We start from the raw sequence: 22,309 nt of genomic DNA on the forward strand, positions 1-22,309 counted from the left end.
TACTTGTACAAAGTAGGTCTTCTGTTATAACGCTGATATTGTACCCAGGAGAATACTCGTGTGAAAGCCCCAGTTTATACTAGGCCGAACAGAACTTGATCCAGGCAGCAGCATCAGACCTCCCCTCCTTGAGGGGGTTTGAAGAGGAGGTGCAGCATGCATGCATGCCCCAGCCCAGCTGCACCACACTAACTGGTGGAAAGAATTTCAACAAGTGGGTGGGAACTCCCAAGCTTTGGGGGCTTACCTAAGAGACAGATAGTTCTTATGGCCAATAAGTATCAAGTAGTAGCTCTGTAGTAGCCAACCGGATAAAGATTTTGCCCTTCGCATCGCCCCTAGGAATTATATAGTATTATTGCAGAGAGGTTGAGCTCTTGTGTTGTCACTTTGCACAAGGGGCAGCAGTGTACATGCTTTTGCATCACTGAAGTGAATAGTTAGCCCAGGACTTTTTTTGTTGTGTGTGTGCGCGCTTTGCCTTATTATGTAGGCTATATTGTACGGTATGCGCTCCATTGATAACAAGAACCAATCAGCTCAGCTTTTAGGTTCCGAAGAAGATGAGAGGAAATCATGGTAATCACAAAAGAAGGCTCTTAGCTGGCTAGCTAACGCTAACCCATCATTTTGGATAATCACCCGAAAATACTCTTGAAGTTAAAAGCCTGTTGTAAACTGAATCGCCGTACAAGAAGAGGTGAAAAATAAAGCACTCATTCAAAACGCCAGTCCCTTCTTTGCTGAAGTTGTAAAGAAAGAGTGGTCGGCAGACAGACAGTTGGGGGATGTCGGGCAGAAGTGCAGCGGGTCGGGGGGGCAACAACTGCTTACAGCCTCTTCGAGCTACTGTCCCCTTCCAGCTCCACAATAAAGCACTGCTCTGCAAAGATGCCAAGACAGGTAAATATATACACCAAAACATAATCAAAACGTCTTTGTTTGTTCAATTCACGAATGTGTTTTTAAGTTTTATTTTATTACTTTCGTTTGCTGTCACGTCTGATTTTCTGTTAGACGTCTGGTCGACAACAGTCTGAATCTGAAACTCTCGATTATATGCAGTCTGAAACTCTGAATGATCTATTTCCCAAGGGCCAAGGCCTAGATATTACTCCTTAGCCCCCCCAGAACCCCCACCCCCGCACATGGGCTTGTCTGTTTACATGATCTAGTGTAGTCAGTGCATGTTGAAATGTTTTAAAACAAAGTTGTGGCAAGCTCAGTTGTCAACTTAACCCACTGGAGAAGTACTTACTTATACGCCACTAGAAAGGCAGTTGTATGTTATTTGGATACTCAATCACCACTTTGCACTCTGACCTCCTGTGATCTCTGTTGCATGTGCCATGCCAGCAAAGCAGCAGGTTTAAAGGGCTCTTTGTTTTGTCCTGGTTGCCCTGTCATTCCCATGTGTATGACTGTAACCATGAAACTCAAGTGTATATGCTATGGTGTTTATTTATACATCCTGGCTACCCTCTCGGAAGTGGGGTGTTGGGAGTGTGTGTGTGTGTGTGTGTGTGTGTGTGTGTGTGTGTGTGTGTGTGTGTGTGTGTGTGTGTGTGTGTGTGTGTGTGTGTGTGTGTGTGTGTGTGTGTGTGTGTGTGTGTGTGTGTGTGTGTGTGTGTGTGTGTGTGTGACGCTCACAAGTTGGTCTGTCTGTGCCTGTGGGGGTGGGTTGGGGGCAGATATAGTGGCCTTTGGGAACTGTTGCCAGGCTTTTGCAGCAGCAAGTCTGCAGACAGATTTGCTTTAAGCTCAACATGGCTCACACCTGTCAGAGATTACAAAGAGCCACCAACATACAACCACCTACTTCCACTGCAGGTCCTTAGGCGTAGCCTAGGGGGACGGCTATTTTTTACACAACTACCACTGCTGTTGCTTAGGCTTCATAGCTGGTGTACACAGATACTTCAACTATTTTTGAGGGGCGCTAGCCCCTCCTATGTCCAGCTTTGAGGATCTGTGACTGTAAACACAAACATTGAAGGCAAAAGTGAGGACGCAAATGTCTTTGCCTCTTTTACACAACTTCGGGAGTTTTACACACTCCCGACTTCACAGTTCTTCCGATACCTCCAGGTCAGAGACTATACGCGCAGAAATATACCACATTTTGAATCTACTCTACCTCCCTCACATGATTTCTATGCAATCATGAACCAACTCCCCGATTCTAAGGGTCTGGTTTCACAAATGGTAGACTTTTTCACATCATATGAATCTCCCTCTACACAACACCTGAAAGAGGCCTGGGAGGAAGATCTAGTTTGATGATGATGCCTGGGAATCGTATCTTAACACCAATACACAGTTGCTCCATAAACTCCAGACATCAATTGATCCAATTTAAGGTAATCCACAGGTTGCATTATTCCTGCACTAAACTACACTCATTTTATCCCTCTGTTTCTCCACTATGCTCAAAGTGTGACACGGCAGAGGGCTCCCTAGGACATCTATTTTGGTCGTGCCCTAAACTAACAAAATTTTGGAGTGACATCTTTAAGTTTTTCTCAGACGTGTTTGACTGTGTTATCACCCCAGGCCCCAACTGTGCTATCCTGGGCGGATTTCAAGACCTGTCATTTCTGACTCACTACCAACATAAAGCCATACAATATGGCATCGTTATCGCAAAAAGGAATATTCTGACCCATTGGAAAGGAGTGGAAGTACCCACTTTTAATGTATGGCTAGCAGAATTGACCAACCTGCTACAAATGGAAAAGATAAGATATGACGTTTCTCTTAAAACGAAAGTATTTGACAGAATGTGGCAACCGTTTTTTTTCTCACCTATCATTAACAGGCTGAAGTATGTATGCACATAAATGTTTTATTTCATTTTTTTTTTTCTACAAAACTCTTAACTGTGATCTATTGTATAGTATTATTTTCATTTGTGTATGTTTCGTTTCTGTGCTAAATGTATTATTTTTCCTTTTTTTTTTTCCCTTTTTCTTTCCTTTGAATGGGGGGGTGGGAAGGGTTTATGTGTGTGTGTATATGTGTGTGTGATGTGATTGTTTGTAAAGTATGTCTTGTCTTTAAACCTGAAAATGTATAAATAAAATTGTAAAAAAAAAAAGGAAAAAAAAGTGAGGACGCAAATTGTGATTGATGTATGATGATAAGAGCGTCCTTCACATGATTTGTTGCGAACGCAGTGATCACTAACTATGAGACCCTGCAGATCATGTCTGTCTGTCTGTCTGTGTGTGTCTGTCTGTCCCACTGTGACACCACCCGCCCGCCACCAGAGGGCATCAGCTGTAGCACACACACACACACACACACACACACACACACACACACACACACAGGGCGCAGCTGTAGCACACACACACACACAGGGCGCAGCTGTAGCACACACACACACACACAAACAAACAAACAAAAACAACCACACACACACACGAGCTGCGTTCGCCTCCCGCGTTTGCGCGTCTTACTTGTATTCAGATTTATTTTGATTGTCGTTGTAACCAACACGTTATTACATGAATGAGTTTGCCTGGGCGAGTTCATGGTCCTTACGCAGATACAAATTGTTTGGTCACTGTACAGTTATATATATATATGTTCATTTATCTCTCCAGAATCTGACAGGACCAAGTCTCGTCCCCCGAAACCAACGATCCGCCGGACCCTGTCCTTGGATGCAATTGTTGGACCATATCTTTTGGGACAGTGGCCCAAGGAGTCGGAGAGCCCAGCCGTTAATTGTGTCAATGACAAGGCAACACAGGTGGGCTCAGTTTGTCAGTTAAATCACCACAAATGTCTTTCTTGACCTTTTGCAGTCCCTATGCTATTTTCTGTTTTGTTCAAATGGCAATATCACTGACACCTGACCTCAACTGATCTCTAGAAAATAAAATCACTATGAAATCAGGTAATTCAGTATAAAACAATTGTTCTACTTATTGCTTGTCTTAAAGATTTCTAAGCTACCGTATCTGAAATAGTCTATGCAGGTGTTCAGCGGTTCCAGTTTGACGCTTTGAGCAAAAGGCAGCGAACTGGAACTAGATGTTTTGTTCTTTTCAACCAAGCTCTGCTGCCTCCCCCCCCAACTGTATCTACCCCTAACTAGTGCACAAAAGGCCCCGCTAACCTTCCCAGCTCTCAGCTACATCTTCATTCTCGAGACACAGTTTAACCCGAACAAACCCCTTTGCCTCCATTGTGGAGAACAGACTCCTCCTGACCTCATTATACAGACACCCCATCCCCCAGCACGCTCCAGATCCTTGCACACACACATGCACGCATCCCCACGGCACACACACACACACACACACACACACACACACACACACACCACCATCGCCCCTCCCAGCACTGAGCCTCCTGGCATAGTTTCTCTTCATTAAGTCTGTTGATGTAACTGATTATTGCCATTATATCCCTTCCTCAGATGGAACACCACCTTTTATTCTGTTATTCAGAAAACCTCATGCAAGTATAGGATAGAGGCATAGAGCATACAGCCATATGAAAGCGATGCTAAGACGGCAAGACTGATTATGATTTCACACATGGCACAAACATGCATCAAGCATGCACAGTTGTCTAGCCGATTGTCAGTCCTGGGTCGATAGTCGAGACTGATGTATATGTTTTGCAATGTCCTGTTTATGGGAGATCTTTGTCATGTAGTCCAATGTTAATTGTTATTCTTTATTGTCAATTGTCATTGTTCTGTGCTGTTCTCATCATTACTGTTCTTATTGTCCTGCCAATATATTGTATACATAACCCTTATACTTAGCAGTAGAGCTTTTCTGAGCTTTTCTGAGTTTTTCTGACTTAACCTGGCTATATATATAATGAGTCTATGAATATTCATACTTTATATCGTCATAACGGAATAATAATAATAATCTTTATTGTCCCGAAGGATATTTGTCAGTTCAACACCCACATCAAAAACAACACAGAGCACATAACACCAAGACAATACAAAAAAAACCAAACATGAGGTCCCCACTGTGTACAGAACCATCCTATCGGTGGGGCAGTTTGTTTAATGTGTGAACTTGTTTTAATATTTTCAAACATGAGGCAGAGCCAGTCGTTGAAACATTAGCTCTGCCACACTGTCACCTTATTGAGTCTGTCTTTTTATAGGTTCATGTCCCATGATCCCCCCACGTTCATGTTTTGTGGAAGAGGGAGGGGGTTGGGCAGGGCTGGTTGTAACTCTACACCAACGTCACTCTCACTTATTTAGCCAGGCTGTCTGATTAGAAGCCCACTACAGGGTAGAAGATGGCGTCCTTGTTTTAGACTTAAATATACAATTCCCTCTTGTAGTGAGTTGTGTCAGCTTTTAGTAAGATGGTGTTTCTGACTGGTGCCGACATGAACCTATAAAAAGATGAGACGAGAGCTCTGAGGGCTGATACCCAGGGGACAGGTTGGATATTGGCCACAGATGACGCAGAGGACATAGCCTAGCCATGCAATGGTGTGTGTGAGCGTTGCCGTGCTTTATTCTCGCTGAGATTGGCTCATGTGTGACACAGGCCTTGACATTGACTGGAACAGAATCCCTTGCATACAGTAGCGCTAAGGGTGTGCAGCAGTTGACTAGACGTGTAGAGGAACTGGATTGCACTGCAGGGTCTGACTCTCACTCGGCTCAGAACGGGGCCACACTAGAGGATGAGCCACCATTCAACCCCTTCCGCGCAACAGCCAACAGCGCTCATTCCAGCGGCTGCCGTGAAAGGATCAAGAGTCAATGTCAAGAAGTCGGTATGAACATTCCTCCATTAGGTGTGGCTTCTCAGCCCTCTTTTGAGAGAAACTAGGACGGTAATGATGCGATTGGCACAAAACGGTGCACAGCTGTGTGTGTGTGTGCGTGGTGTGAACAAGTTTGTTGAACGCTGATAGTTGCATGTGTTTTTATGGTGTTGCTGAGTGGCAGGCTGTGTTTTTTCTCGTTGCCTGCCTCTGCACAGCTGTTGGGAGGCAGGTGTGCAGAGACAGCTGTGGAAGAACACCACGTCTGTCCTACATTCAAAGTAGCTTTAGTGCTGTTTAGAGTTCACTGGGTTTCATTGACAAATTGTTTTTCTTCGCAACGGGGCCTCAAGAAAGTAAATCCTACCGATTGCCAGAATGATCACAAATGAAACGTACTGAAGCAGTTTCATACCTACTGGACCAAAGTCACGGAATGTTAAATGTCGTACTTTGTGATTAGTCACTTCATATTAATGTTTCATACTTTTCATTAAAAGAATCTCACTGTAAAAATTGCATTTTTGGTTTCTCTAAAGACACCGAGCTCTTGGTCAGGGGAGACCCGGGGAAGAAGGACTGCTGGTGGACATAAACGCTCAGCGTCATGGGGAAATGCAGAACACTTGAAGGAGGCATGTACTTTTATGATTTTTATATGTATATATCGTACACACAGATTTGACGGTGCAAACACTGTGCTCCCCACCGGTGATTTCTCATCCTGTTTCAACACCTTCTTTACCACTATCCTTTAAAAAAAACTGCTCCTGACCAACTTTTCACTCTACTGTGGCCTCAGGTAGCCAAGCTGAGACACCAGTTGCAGAAGCGCTCCAGACATGCCCCCCCTCCAGTGGGGTTGGATCGTCCCCCCCACCCCCTACCTGGAAACCAGGCAGCAGGAACCACTCAGGTATGCAACCCACAATTGGGTATGGGCAATTAACCAAAATATATCAAAACCAATATTTAGAACCAATAACCGACTTGTAGCCAAATTATTGAGAAGCAATTTTTCTTCTTTATTATATAGCAACGAATGGGCACGTTTTTTTGTTTATATACGAATACGATTAGTACCACTTATTATTATACTTATTATTTCACTTTCAAAACAAATTTGGGTCATTTTATCGTCTACTCTGGCTTTTGTGAACACCCCAGATAGTTTTTAAGTTGCTTTATTCAGTATTTAAATATTTGATATTAATTTTCATCAGACACGCCCTTATTATTACACAGTACAAACACATTGTAACTTCAAACTTGATAGATTAAGATTAATCAAAAACACCCGTCCTTGGATCTGGTGAGTGACTCATACTGCCCTCATACGTGATGGCAGATTTCTATTACTTTTTTCATTTAATTTGCATGTTTTGGGGAAAATGAAACAAATAAAATTCAATAAAAGTGAGAGTCTGAAAGCGATTGCACTTTAGAACACCTCTGACCTGGTCTTAAGTCTGGTACAATCCCTTGTAGATCACCAACTGTATTGTTTGGAACCCACGCACACTGCTTGCAATCAAAATCCATCCGAATTCAATGCAACACTTTCAACATGGTTCAACATTTGCTGGGCTGGAAGAGGCACCAAAATGTAAATTTGTGGTCAGAAACGGAAGATTTTCTTTTCAAGCAATTGATTTTAGCCTTTATTTATCATTGTTGTTTCCATGAAGAAAATGGAAGTCCCGCACAGTGTCTTTAGCCTGGCTAATAAGCCTGTGCGACAGTGTGATATGAGGCTTATTAGCCAGGCTACAGTGTCTTCACTTACAATAGGAGTTTATTATGCTACAACGTTTCGGTCTGCACAACCTTCATCAGTCAGCCTAATTTGTAGCCTAATAAACTACTCTTGTAAGTGAAGACTGTGTGCGGGACTTCCATTTTCTTCATGTTGCACTGGTTGCCTGCTCCTACACAACTGTCCCAGTAGTTGTAATACAAAAGGATTTTTCTCTACAAACATTGTTGTCTCGCCCTATGTTTTTGCTCCTGTCCATCCATCCGTGTCTGTGAGCAGCTAATCTTCGGCACCTTTGAACCAATTGGCATGAAATGTTGCACCCACACTCCCAATAGGCCAAAGAACCTCTGCCCCACATGTTTCAAATTAGCCTCATGGTGGTGCTATAACAGGGCCGTTAACAATTGCTGTTGCCAAGTGGAGTTCATAGAAAGAGCTGGCAGAAGCTAGCAACAGGGCTATAAAAAACAGCAGTGCTTTTCTTAGGAACTGGTGTCAACTGACTGTGCATGTGCCATGATATCACAATTTGACAATTTGAAACTAACATACCACATGGAACAAGCGCAGCCAGAACATAATCACTGACAAGACCATGTGTATTCCATATAACTGATCTTTTATTTACAGCTCCCTTACCACCACAGCGTTGACCATATATTAATAATAATAATAATAAAACTTTATTTGTATAGCACCTTTCATGACATGAAATGCAGCTCAAAGTGCTTCACAGAACAATGGAGAATAAAAAAGAAAAGCAAGGCAACGACATTAAAAAACAAGCAGTAATGCAACACAGTGAGGACATGAATAACAAAAAATAAAAGATCAATTAAAAGCAATGTTGTAGAAGTGGGTCTTGAGCTGTGCTTTAAAAATGTCTACAGAGGCTGCCTGACGAAGGTACAGTGGGAGCTTTTTCTATGCTGACGGCCCGTAGAAGCAAAAAGCTGCTTCCCCGTATTTTTTAGTTGCCATTTTTTTAGGAAAAGCGAGCAGGCCAGCAGTGGAAGACCTTAGGGGGGGGGTTTGGGACATATTTAGGCGGGCAGTCATGTAGGTAGGAAGGTGCGAGACCATTGAGAGCTTTATACACAAGTAAAATAATTTTAAAATCAATCCTAAAAACAACCGGAAGCCAGTGCAGTGAAGACAAAACTGGAGTAATATGTTCTCTCATCTTAGTTCTAGTTAAAACTCTGGCTGCTGCATTTTGGACAAGTTGTAATCTGTCAGTTGTTTTCTTAGGCAGTCCTGAAAAAAGTGCATTGCAGTACAATCCCATGTATTGTATATAATCATAGGCCCTTTCCCACTAATGGCTTTATCTTAGATCTGTTTACATCATTAAAATGTTGATAATTCATTCAAAGCTACTTTCTTTTCTTTTTTGGCTAGAATAATCAAATCAATATTTTCTTTAAGATGCATTCAAACATGACAGTAGCAACAAAAGTTGACTTTGTACTATTGTATCCTGGAAAATGGTTGGCACTAATGACAGTAGTCAATGGATTAAACATGCCAGAACACTGGTATGGTCCTTTTAATGCACAATGAATACATATTTTAGCACACTGGAATTCCCACTACCATTGCTTTAGTCCTGTTTACTTTTTTCCCCACAGACATTGCCCCTGATTCCCCTGAACAGACTGGCCTCGCGGCTCAGACGTAGCGTTGAAGGTCTGAACCTCGAGCTGGAGGAGGTGTTTGTGTCTGAGAAGCCTGAGGAGAATGAGGTTAGAGCTCGGAGCTACTCTTTCAACCCTCTGGCCATTCACAACTTGCAGAACGCAAACTACTGTGTATCACATTTGGCGGTCCCTTCTTTTGTAATCTTAATAAAGTGGTATGCGTGTGGAAGTTATGCGGGAACGCCTACTGAGTGGCAAAAGAAAACGACTTTCTGGCCTTGACAGCCCATACATCCAAACAGAAAAGTGAAAGTCCCCTCTGATTGCATTAAATGACATTAAACTATGTTAAACTCACTTTGCCACTCGATTTGCCAGTCATTTTATGCATGCGCATATACCCTCTATTGGCACCTCTCCCATTTATCCTGGATGTTTCAGATTTTAGATGTCCCAGATGGCCACAGGGCCCCTGTTCCTGCCCAACGATGTAGCAGTGGATCCCAGAGTGACCCATCGCCGGCCCCCATGGATCCCTCCCTCCTCTCTCCATCTCAGTCTCCATGTGCCTTGGAGGACCTCTCCCTTCTGTCTCCATCACCGTCCCCACGTCCTATGAACCCAGCGCCTCGGCCTTTGTCTCCTTGTCCCATGGGCGGGCCAGGTTAGAGGACACGACTGTGTTTGTTTTGTTTGATTGTGTGTGTGATGCTTAAATGGGACTTTAAGTTGGGTTAAGATAGAAACGTTATTTATTTTTCTTCTTCACATGTTTAGTTTGTCCCTTTTTGTGCAGAGCTGGTGGAATGTGAGACGCTGTGCTCTTCGGTTTCACCATCACCTCCTCCGGTAGCTCTCCTTCCCTCTCTGTTGCAAGCCTCCTCCGCTGCTTCCCCACGTCCCAACAAGAGCTACTGCTTCCAGAGAGAGCCACCAGAGGGCTGTGAGCGAGTTTGTGTTTGTGAAGAGGCAATGTAAGTAAATGCTGTATATCGATAAAAACAACTTGGTGAACATTTTGATGTTTTCTATCATGATCAGAGTAATCGAATACCTCTCTCTACCTGCAGGTCTCCATGCCAGGCGGAGTCTTCCATCCAGCCATCCTGCCCTGACCCTAACAAGGTTAACTTTACTCCTCATGGGGGCTCAGCGTTTTGCCCTGTCAGTTTGCTGAAGCCCCTTTTACCTTCTATGGACCTTCTCTTCCGTGGCCTGTCAGTCTCTCCTGTCACAGGCTGTCCAGGTCAAGCTTCTCCTACCAGACAGCTGGGCATGCAGTAGGAGGACATCTGAGTAGAGAACCATCTGGACTAAACAGCACTGTAAACAACACCTGGAAATGCCCTTGGTGATGGAGAAGAATTATATTTTCCTGCTCAGGATTGTCGATGGATTCTCATTGTCATGGATACTGGACACTCTTTATCATCTTGTCCAGTACGACTGTAAAGTCATGTTCATTGGACTCAACGCTGATATTAGCACTTGAATTGTTGCTATGTATGACTCATGACCTAGGCTAGCTCTATATTATGGAAATCACAAAATTAGTGATTCTTGTTTGTTTTTTATACAGATACTCAATATTTTACATTAATGATCTTTGATACATTTGAATAGCATTTTTACTCTGCCTTTCATTATGGCACAGCTATCTGCTAGTGAAGTTTTGTTTTTAACTAGAGCGGAGTTGGGCACTGGCCTACTTGGAATGATACAAGTTGCCCTACCCAGCCATTATGTCTGTGTCCCTTTTTATGCCCATATATGGAGTTCTTTGTCTGGCATGCCCAAATATGGAGTCTATGCAGATCATGAATTCAGAACAGGCCAGCTCCAGATATGGAGATATAGGGGTGATCAGGTGCAGAGACATAAGAGTAAGACAGAGTTATGCAAACTCCGTTCACGTCATGGGGCCAGTCCAATGGCGGCTCTCCTACATACTTACATACAGACTTCTATTGAATGGGGACAACCGGAAGTTTATGGAATGCATTGGTGTATATGGGCTCGCACGAGTACAGCCCATTCATGGGCCGTTTTCTGCCCCCTCAATATCGCAACTCTTCTATTAGATGGCTCTGATCAGGTGCAGAGCCCGGGCAGAGGCCTTTTGTCTCGGTTCTGGACAACCGCAGGTCGACACCGGGCACTGCACTCCCTGTGGGGGTGTGGAACGAGTGTGTCAAATTTGAAGTCTGTGGGGCGAACGGTTCCCGAGTTACATGGACTACAGCTGTACATGCGTACAGACAGAGACTTGGTGCATTTATAGATAGAAGTGAGAACAGATTCACTTGGTACATACAGTGCTGTCTGCCATTAACACCTTGACATTAAGTTTAGATTAAACTCACAAGTCAGTCCAAACACTCAATGGAGACCGAGGACAATCTACCAGCTGCTTTTGTTGTTGGCTAAAAACCGTGTGGAAGCTGTGATGGAGCTAAAAAAAAAAAAAAAAATGCATTACAGAACCAATCCAATGTCTTTAGGGTGGCCCTGGCCTTAATATTGATGTGGTGGCTGATGTTTATTTTTGTTATGGGCTGTTCCACCAAATAAATTGCATTTAGAATCCGTAGGTGGAGATCTCTGATCGTCTGGCAACACAAGACTGAAGTTTAGATGGACAACCTTCCAACATAGTTTCGTAGAAACAAACGTCATCGAATGAATGACATAAATACTCAGTGGATTTGTTATTGCATTTTTTTTAGATAAAATATTGGCAAGATATATTTTCAGTTTTCATAGGCCCTGTATTTTGTGGTGTTTTTGTATATTGTATTAATTTCTAAGAAGATATTTTAAGGAAAAGGGACACTGACAATGCTATTTTTGTACTCGAGTATAAGATAGGCAGATCTTTTCATGATAATACAATCTTATTATATGATGTTTTCATTTACATTGTCATGTTTACATTTCCATGATTTATTATTTACAAACGGGATGATAAAATAAAAGCTAGTATTTCTCAATCCAGGCTGACACAAAAATATTCTCACTTGACAAAAATTGAGTATTTCAGGATGTAATGATGTTATGACATGATTATCAGACATTCCAAACATAACTACCTAAATACCACATAACAATTGAAGCTAATTCCATGATCCTAGTAGTGGGATTGGCATATACGACACCAGTGAGTCTGTTTTATTTTATTCTTTGATCCAGTTGTTTTATTTTTCTGCCCAGTTTAGTCACCCCCCTTTCCCAGGGCCAGTACGTAATCTACCTATCAGACCGGTTTCTATGCAATGTTAAAGAATGAAATGCGGCTTATATGTTGCCATTATTTGCATTTTGTAGTGGTTGGTTGGGCCTGATGTATTTGTGTAATTATTTTCGTCTATGAGGTGAATGTGGTTTAAATGTCTTTGACTTTAAGGAAAATAAAAACTTAAACGGAAATGTCAATGCCGCTTGGCGCTTTCTTTGTTGTCATCTATCCTGTGACACGTGTAGTTGTGGTTTTTAAGTTTAAGCACCGCCTTTTTTCCTAACTCCTTTACGCGATTGGTCGAAAATTGGGTTTAGACCTGCATTTGGGCCAATGACATTTCTCCACATCCGAGGACGACAACAAAACAATGCGACATTTCGAAGGAAGGTCCACTCACATTTCAAATAGCTGACCTGGTAATGCCTTACAAATGAATATCGCCAATTTGTAAATATCAAAAGTAATGTGTAGAGATTCTGACTGTTTGTTCATAAAATAGTTTAATAACAGATCACGCTGTAACGCGTAGTCTTCGATATACATATATTTGTTTAAAATGTATCTTGGGTCCTAATCAAAGATCAGGCCTGGTTGTTGACACCACTTTCCGAAACCAGTTCTTATGACGCTACACTTCTGCAATCTCTCAGATGAAAACCTGATACTTACGGATACTTATCCTTTATGGTATTTGACGTTTTTATGAATATACCTAGCAGGGTGGTGTTATTTCTAAACAAGTAACGCATGACCAGGAGCAGTACCTGTTAGCGTGCCGGTGTGTAGGTGTGGCACCGTGGTATAAAATGCATGGAATGGACCAACAAACAATGATGACATGATAGTATGTCGTAGTTTGTCAGTGCAGCAGCAATCTGCAGGGCTCCTCCTCAGACTGAACGTTTATGGTGCACGGCTGTTTTTACAGGGTTGAGCCGTTGTTGTTGTTTACGCTGTAGCCCCGTTGCCTTGGGGGTAACGCAGCACCATTATTGTGGAGCGGGACGTGGGTCTGAGGGGCCTGGCAGGGACCGGAGGAGGAGCAGTATCGGTTTCCATACCCGGACTGACCGTCATAGAAGACAGCATGGCAGCGGGGAAGGGAGCCGGGATAAAGCCCGGATCGGTGCTGCAAAACGAACGCGTCCGATTCGCCGTGTGTTTCCTGGGGGTCTTCGTTTGTTATTTCTACTACGGCATATTGCAGGAGACAATGTAAGTTGCCAGGTAGTGGTACATTGCTAAATCAGAGTGTACTTTAACTGTACACATGTAACCACATGAATGGACTGTAAAATCTAAATCTGACATTTGTATCTGATAGTGACAGTGTGCAGCATGTAACCCAATGGACTCTCACGAGTCGTGAGAGTCCATTGGGTTACATGTTGCACACTTTCACTATCGGATACAAATTGATAAATACTAAGGATTTTACTGTGTTGGTCAAACCAAATGTGTTGTTCATGTTTCAATAGCTACACTACAGTATGTAATAGCATGACACATGGTGACGGTCTGTTACTGCCGAGGTCACTAGAGGGACAGAGATTATATTACATGTTACATTATGGTGACTTGTGTAACCAGTGTCTCAACTCTCAACCAGGCGCTGCTCTTGAAACTGTACATTGCACTTAACATATTGTTCTTATATGACATTTAGATTCCTGTGACTCATTTTCTTTACCATTGCTACCTGTGGTCATAATCACTGCTGTTTCTTTCTGTCATTCAGCACTCGGGGACAATATGGCGAAGGTGACAAGAAGGAGACCTTCCGATTTGCCCAAACACTGGTCTTCATCCAGTGCGTCATCAATTCTGTGTTTGCTAGACTCTGTGAGTACTGAGTAGCCTGGGCACCATTTCATTTAGGGTATATGATCCTGTCGGCAGCGGATGATATCGTTAAGTCATGTTGTAGTATTGTTTTGTAGTCGACAGGCAGGAACAACAGACGGCAACTTTATTGAGGGAAAAGGAAGGTTCCTTCCTTTTTTCTGAATAAAAGCTACAGGCTACGAGAGCTTTTATTGTTGTTCCTGCCTGTCGACTACAAAACAATACTACAACATAACGTAACGATATCATCCGCTCCCGACAGGATCATACAGACTTTTGAAACGGAGACCAGGCTTTCCTCGAGGTGGTGGAAAGCCTGGTGAGGCGAGGTTAAGTACTGAGTAGTACATGGTGTAAAGAATAACCACAGGGGACCAGGAAGCATGACACCACATTATAGCCTCTGAGGGAAAACTGAGGTGTAATTAGGTTCACTACGACCTTTGACATTTGTATAGGACTCTGGAAGAGCTTAACTGAAACTTACAATTTAAGGTTTCCGTCCATACATTTAAAGTCGGTTCTCCATCCTCAGTGATCCAATTTTTTGAGGGCTCCAGACCGGACCACACCAAGAGCTGGCTCTATGGCTTGTGTTCCCTGTCCTATCTCGGCGCTATGGTGTCCAGTAACTCTGCCCTACTGTATGTCAACTACCCAACGCAGGTGAGCCTGTCTTAATTAGATTGAATAGAGGATACAGTATGTTCATTTAGATAAACCCTCCTGACTGTACATCATTTAATATCAAATTGTGTGCTGTCTTGGACTGTGAATGACTCTCTTTCTTGTGAAACTGTAGGTGTTGGGGAAGTCGTGCAAGCCCATACCAGGTATGCTTGATATCGTGATATCAATTTATATGTGTGCTTGAGTGAGCAGTGCAGGTGTGAGGGGATTCATGTGTATTACTTGTTGCTCTGCTACCATACTTTTACCATAATCTTTAGCTTTTTGAAGAAAGCAGTGTCCTGTGTCACTATAAATAAATAAACAAACAAACAAACAAACGCACACACACAGACAGCTCAAGGAAAAAAAATCAAAAAGTACATCTGGTTTTCCGTATGGTGAGCATGTGTGGAAAGTATCGTGCTATGTTATCAATGCGTTCTACTGAAGGTCATCTCTTGTTGCTCATAGATTAACTCACACATTTGAAGTGCCTTATCTATGTACTGTATGTTCCACTCTCAGGGCTAATGATATGGTATGATAATGTACCCAAACCTTTGATGTTGCTAAAAAAAACTGTGTGTTATATTCCTGTGTGCTTAAAGCTGGTCTACTGTTCTCAGTAGACCAGTAGTTGTTGTGTATTGTCTGTCGATGACGCAGAACAAAACCTGCCTGTCTGCCTTTTTGAAATGCTGCGGTTACTAATTACAGCGTTTTAGCTCCGATGCCGATCCCAATTTAAATTAGTCTACTCTAGACTAGAGTGGACCTGAACTTGTTGATGGGCTGTTTTTCCACAAAGATATTTTGGGAAAATAGGGGGGGGGCAAGTATGGACCCCCCGGTCAACAAAGTATACATGTTAACTCGTTAAAATTGGGAAATCATCTGTATTTGAGCTTTTTCTGTTTTTCAGAATACTTTTGGGATTTAGAACAGTGGGGTTTTGTTTTAGAACAGTGGTTCCGGCCCAGACGGTTAGCTCAACCGCCCGGGCACCTAGGCTGCTGAACGGCCAGCCTAACGGCGCAGGGGGTCCCAGGCCAAATGCATATCATTTGGCATGAAATGGTTTGGAGAACTACTGATTTAGAAGGCATTTGTAGAACCGGTCTCTTAATGGGTTAATGAAGCAGAGTGCTCTGAGAAAAAAAACGCCTCACCGTTAGAGGTGTGTGTGTGTGTGTGTGTGTGTGTGTGTGTGTGTGTGTGTGTGTGTGTCTGCTTAAATTAGAGCTGTGCGTTATATTCCTGTGTGCTTAAAGCTGTGTGTTATATTCTGGTGCGCTTGCTCTTTCAGTGATGCTCCTTGGCGTGACTTTACTGAAGAAGAGGTACCCCCTGGCCAAGTACCTGTGTGTGCTGTTGATTGTGTCTGGCGTGGCTCTGTTCCTCTACAAACCCAACAAGAGTATGACTACAGATGACCATATATTCGGCTTTGGTGAGATTCTGCTGGTGAGTGCACTCTTCACATCACCACTTAATCAACCAGGCAGTTAACCCATTCAGGCCTGACGTCGAAACTTTCTGAAAAATTTGAGGCACATTTTAACGATTTGTCAAAAATAGCAGATCTACAAGTTCATAGCGCGCCACTCAGTGGCGCGCTATGAACTTGTAGGTCTGCTATTTAGGTCTGCTATTTTTCAATAGCTAAATTATAACATAATGTTTAAAACACCAAAAGGGGTTCCCGCCCAGAATGGGTTCTTAAAGAAATTGAGTTGTGAGCACATCAATTTGAAATTCGGAATTCTCAGAAAAAGGAAAAAAAAACTGTGTGGGGCTAATGAGAAGCTCTCTCCCCTGCATGAGGCGTGGCTATACTGTGTGTTTAGGCTTTCCCTGGAACAATGAAAGTTTAATAATTATATATTGTATCTTACTTTATTTAGTTTGCCAGTTGTCACGACAACTAGGGAATAGTAGGGATGCACCGAAACTTCAACCTTCAAAATTATTTGTCAGAAAATAGAAAAGAATAAAAATGATCATTTTCCGTGTTCGGAGTAATGTAAACAAAAAATATTATTTACAGAAACAGAAAAACATCTGCTGGGGTGTCAAACTCATTTTGGAGTGAGAGCCACATGGGGGGGGGGGGGGGGGGGGGCCTCCAGCGGAGTCATATAAAGGTAGTATAGACTGGCTAGCTGCAATGAACCAAAGCAAAGATCGGGCCATAACAGGAGTTATTAAATGGACCCATGACACGACAGCATTAAAAACATCCAGCATGTACGCGGTTGGCCAATCAGAGGCAGTAACTAGGACATGCAGCTAGCCAGCCGCGGTGCGGGAGGCGGGACATGGGTAAGTGAGGAAGCCAAAACTTTAAAAAGTGATTAAAAATACTTAACGGCAATGCCAATTAACTCTGCTTCGCACACGTTTCCGCAGTCTCCTACTGCTACTCTATGCATCTTTGAAACGTCTCATCATCAACACTCGAGTGACCCCGCGGGTGTCTGTGAACAGACAGTGGTACAGCTGCGTCTATAGAGCGTCGCAGTCCCGCCCCCTCGAGAGACCCGGAAAAGAAATCCCTGTTCATTTTCCTCATAGACTTTTCAGAAAGTATTTATTTAAAGACGTTTACGCCGCGGACAAAGCCAACTCTCGTGACCAATCATGACAACAAACACAATTCTTCGGGCCAAACAATTAGAAAGTAGGAAGAAACGGCAGGTTACAACACTTTTTTTTGTTGTTATTTTTCTTCTTTGTAATTATTTGTTTGGTCCAAAATATTGTGTGTGTGTTGTATGTCCATGAAATGTCCAACATTAAAGGAATACTGATCTGAAAGTATCCTCCCCATGTCATAGCTTGCCTCTCTTACAATGGACGGTTTGACTGGTGTGGCCCAGGACCACATGAGGGCTCACTTCCAGACGAGTCCCTATCACATGATGCTGAACATTAACTTATGGTCCACCTTGGTGCTGGCGATCGGTAAGTCAACTACCTTCTCTGCATGGATGGCTTACTACTACTACTATTTCATAGCACCCTCTATCGTCTCTCTCTAACTTAACTAACAATGTATAAATCAGGTTGTTTAATGCTGGAGATGGGCCATTAACACGACACGATCGATCTCAATGGGAAGTATTTGCTTTTCCGTCAGATTATTGTCCATTCCCATGATGGGGAACAGACAAGGGTGCAAACATAACTATGAGATTCTCTTGCAGTCCTAGAACATTTGAGTCTGCAAATGTGTCATTTTTGGTTGGCTCTTCCTCAGTTTTGGCGGTAATAAACCCTTTACATATCCAAACCATTGTTTGGATGTGCGTGCTGCCATGCTCTTCTGCATACATGACTATTTAGGTAGTCACAAGGAAATACAATTTCAATCAGCTGTAAGTAATAAACCATTATGAATGCAATCAAGGAGGCGGTCATCGCTGCCAATTTCCGACATCTTTTGGAAAACATTGCATGGGCTGCCATTGCCCTGCAGAAGATCAATTCAACAAATCTGTGTCTGAATAAAGTAATGTTTTAATTTGAGAGATCAAAGGGTCATTTACATACATATTTCATAAAGACCCCGGACAAGAGGAAAACATACAAAGTACAAACCTCATCTTACAATGTTTTGAGTGGTGATCTGGCCTGCCCATCATCTCGGGTATAGGAATAATCTGAACTTGCTATTCATTGGCGACTTCCAGACTTTTCATAGATTGCAATCGTGATGCTTTGTACCCGTCCCTGACCACACGGGGCCAGACACAATTAAATCCAGTTATAAACCTAGACAGAACACAGTTGGGGTCTTGAAAGTCTGGCACCTATTTACATTATATGATAATGAGAGAATGAAATCGTCCCAGCTGTTGGCTCAGAGACGACCGTAACCCTGCTGTGACTGTGTGCACTGTGCGTGGAAATGCATCCATTGCTCTATTTCTCCTCCTCTTTCACCCCATTAAAAAAAAACCTTTTGATTCATTTTTTCCCCCCAGTGATGCTTCATTTAACTGCTGCCACCACTAGGTAGCGCCCTGCGACCACACTTTGTAATCAGATTGAATTGAATGCAATTTAAAATGACAGCCGCAGTTGAGTTAAATTGAAACATAACATCTGTGTATTTCTGTATTTTGTTGTATCAGATTGATGAGATTGACATACATTTCCGTTGACACACATTGTTTTCAGCGGTATTGACGACCGGGGAGGTGTGGGAGTTCCTGAGCTTTACAGAACGCTTTCCCAGTATCATCTACAACATTGTTCTGTTTGGATTAACCAGTGCTTTGGGCCAGGTGTGTATGCATGCACATGCGTGTGTGTGTGTGTGTGTGTTGGGGGGGTGATGATGATCTAAATCACATGACTGGTACACTGTTAGCCATCCGTCTTTCTTTCTAAGTATTGGCCAAAATTATAATGTACTTACACATGTACACTCAACTGTACTGTTGTTTTGGACGCGACATAGACACAAACACAACCAAGGATTTCCACTTGTTTTGTGCGTAGATTTTTATTTAACCACTTAGGGCGTAGGTAGGAACAAGACAACGTTTATTAGAAGATGATCGTTGCAGGCTGCCAAGCCCTCTTAATAATAAGTAAGCCTTGCCGAGCCATGGGGCAGGAGCCTATCTCCTGTTTCTGTAGCGTGAGGCAGCTTGATGTACAAGTACATCCCCTGACATGACGCTAGTATGTTGCAGGGACGTACCCCAATCCAACACTTGATGCTGAGTGCCAACTGTCAAGCAGGGAGGCACTGGGTCCCATTTTCTTCAGAGTCTTTGGTATGACCCGGCCGGGGATCGAACCCCGGTCTCCCAGTCTCAGGACGGACACTACAAGGCTACTGAGCTGGTGCCAAGCCCTCTTGCCCTCTGCTTTGTCCTTCCAATCGCCGCTACGTGTCTCTCACAGTGACTTTTAACCGTCCAAGGCATTAGGCATTTAACCAGTGTTGTTTTTGGCAGCAAATTTCTATTTTAGTTTAGCCATAGTCTTTGGACTGAAACTTAATTTAGTTTTATTCACATTTTAGTCACCTGGAATGTCTTCGTGTTAGTCTAGTTTTAGTCGACTAAACGTCATAAGATTTTAGTCGACTAAATCCAAAGTTGATTTAGTCGACTAAAATATATTTTGGCGGGTCTTGATGCCGTCGTAATGAGTGTTTTTACACTTGCTGAAAGTTCAGCTATTATCAGCATGCAACCAAGTGTAAAATTACTTATACTGGATCTCTTGTCCAATGTCCACTAGTCCCTTCCTAACATTTTAGTCTAGTTTTTATTTGTCAACGAAATTGTCAGTATATTTAGTCTTAGTTTTAGTGATCGTAGCTTAGTTTTCATTTAGTTTCCATTTGTTTTTGTCAGTGAAAATAGGTAGTCGACGAACATTTTTCGTCTTAGTTTTAGTCGACGAAAACAACACTGCATTTAACACAGAGATGACAGCGGTATATGGCCAAAGCCTTTTTAGGGTAGTGAAGTCAGAATGATCACCATCCCCTGAAGCTGTCTGTGTTCACTTCAAATACCATTAACTTCTATATATGTTATATATATTATAACGGCAATATTACAGCAGGATGGATGAATGAAGTAAATGAAATATATATTTTTAGTAAATTCATATTTTCCATTACAGTTTTGTTGTGAGAAACTTACTTAAATGTTTGTTTTGGGGAGCATCCTCTGATGATCTTCAATGTCATCCCTTCCTCCCCCTAGACCTTCATCTTCATGACAGTGGTGTACTTCGGGCCTCTCACCTGTTCCATCGTTACCACCACAAGGAAGTTTTTCACCATCCTCGGCTCTGTCCTTCTGTTTGGAAATGTCATAAGTTCCATGCAGTGGGTCGGAACAGTCCTGGTGTTCCTTGGTAAGAATTAACACTAAACGTGTTTCTGGTCGCAGGCGTCTGCCCCCAACACTCGCACCAAAATGAAACGGGCACCGGAGATGTATTTATTTACAGATCTAAATCCTCTAAAATAAATATCTTCGTGATTTTTCAAAAATAGCAGACCTGCACTATGAGCTTGTAGATCTGCTATTTTTCAATAGCTAAATTATAACAATGTTTAAAACACATCACAAACATCCAAGCCCTACTCACAGCGGCACAGAAGGTTAAATCAGGACTCTGTTAGGTCGAATACTTGTACTCCTGTAAACAAAGTCTGACGCATTCTTGTTTGTCCTTTAAAACATCATTGCCACGTTTCATCATAATTGTCTTGTTAGAAAAAAAGAAAAAGAAACATGTATTATGTTATACGTATGCACCATTGTTGTTTCCCTCTCCTGTAATGTCTGTGCTAACCCGGGGTTCTTTTAAAAAAACAAAATAAAAAGTTGGTCACAAAAAAAACAATGTTTAAAACACCAAAAGGGGTTCCCGCCCAAAATGGGTTAATGTTAAAATTCACGACCTTATTAATATGTCGCTTTCTCATTTAAGGTCTTGGACTGGATGCCAAATTTGGGAAGGGCCCAAAGAAACACTAAAGCAAGTGGAACATGTGGCGAAGGTCCTAAAGAAGACGACAATAAACAGGAGGAATATTAAGGCTGACATCACTCTATAGCCAGTATCATATTTTCATATGACATCCAGTATAGGCAAATTTGCCTATGATTTGTTTCAGATGTTTTTTATTTTTTTAAGTTGAAGGGCAAAGCCCAATAGTTTTCCAACTCTATCTTATATTGTATATAGCATACTTTGGATGTGTTGAAAATACATTATTTTTCAAACTGGACTGTAGACGGAGGCCATAACATGCCCAATTCGTTCAACAAATATCATGCCTTTTGTGGAAGAATATTGAATGGATGACAACGTATTTGGGAAAGAAAGATGGAAGACAACCCATTTCAATACATTTCAATATACATGTCTGTGTTACAAAGATTTTGCTAGTTATTCTTTGATATAAAACGAGCTACCGAATGGAGTTTACAATAAATTGTGTCTTAAACAAATCATGTAATGTCATTCTCATCAAATATAAATGGTTAATTATGTTCACTGTTCTCTGTTCAATCTTGCAGTTGATTCTTTTTCCAGAAGTGGAAAATTACTTGTCATAAAAGGGAAAGTGAAAAATTAATTCATGATGCCAACCTATAATATAGGTTGGCATCATGAATTAAGAAGCCTGTCGTCTGCCGGACTATATTATAGTCCGGCAGACGACAGGCTTCTTTTGTTTAAAGTGGGAAATTTGGTACAGTATATACCTTACCGGTAGTGTGTGTATATATGTTTTTTTATTGGCCTAAAATATTGTATATACATACATTCATGAATCCACTTTCTGACCGGCTGTCAGTATTGGGCAATATTTTTATAGGGGTTTCTTGTGACCCTACCATTAACATC

General features: G+C 42.2%; 2 protein-coding genes across 3 annotated transcripts; both read left to right on the forward strand.

Moving 5' to 3' along the window:
- Positions 1-394: 394 nt before the first annotated feature.
- On the forward strand, positions 395-12,594 carry fam117aa (family with sequence similarity 117 member Aa). Of its 2 annotated transcripts, XM_083780190.1 has the most exons (8): positions 395-903; positions 3,609-3,757; positions 6,303-6,402; positions 6,570-6,679; positions 9,154-9,267; positions 9,604-9,826; positions 9,959-10,136; positions 10,233-12,594. In XM_083780190.1, the coding sequence occupies exons 1-8, from the start codon at positions 789-791 to the stop codon at positions 10,444-10,446; spliced, it is 1,203 nt and encodes a 400-aa protein (XP_083636316.1). In that variant the 5' UTR covers positions 395-788; the 3' UTR covers positions 10,447-12,594. The 2 variants fall into 2 exon arrangements, with proteins under 2 accessions (XP_083636316.1, XP_083636317.1); XM_083780191.1 differs by lacking the exons at positions 395-903; positions 3,609-3,757 and adding an exon at positions 5,233-5,772.
- A 443-nt stretch (positions 12,595-13,037) lies between these two features.
- slc35b1 (solute carrier family 35 member B1) lies at positions 13,038-21,951 on the forward strand. The gene is made up of 9 exons (XM_083779613.1): positions 13,038-13,615; positions 14,139-14,242; positions 14,781-14,911; positions 15,048-15,078; positions 16,224-16,381; positions 17,755-17,881; positions 19,100-19,206; positions 20,650-20,803; positions 21,386-21,951. Exons 1-9 carry the CDS (start codon positions 13,488-13,490, stop codon positions 21,430-21,432), a joined length of 987 nt encoding a protein of 328 aa, XP_083635739.1. The 5' UTR covers positions 13,038-13,487; the 3' UTR covers positions 21,433-21,951.
- The last annotated feature ends 358 nt before the right edge of the window (positions 21,952-22,309 follow it).

The sequence above is a fragment of the Protomyctophum parallelum genome (genome assembly GCF_964188405.1).
Source record: "Protomyctophum parallelum genome assembly, chromosome: 13".
Taxonomy (NCBI): Eukaryota; Metazoa; Chordata; class Actinopteri; order Myctophiformes; family Myctophidae; genus Protomyctophum; species Protomyctophum parallelum.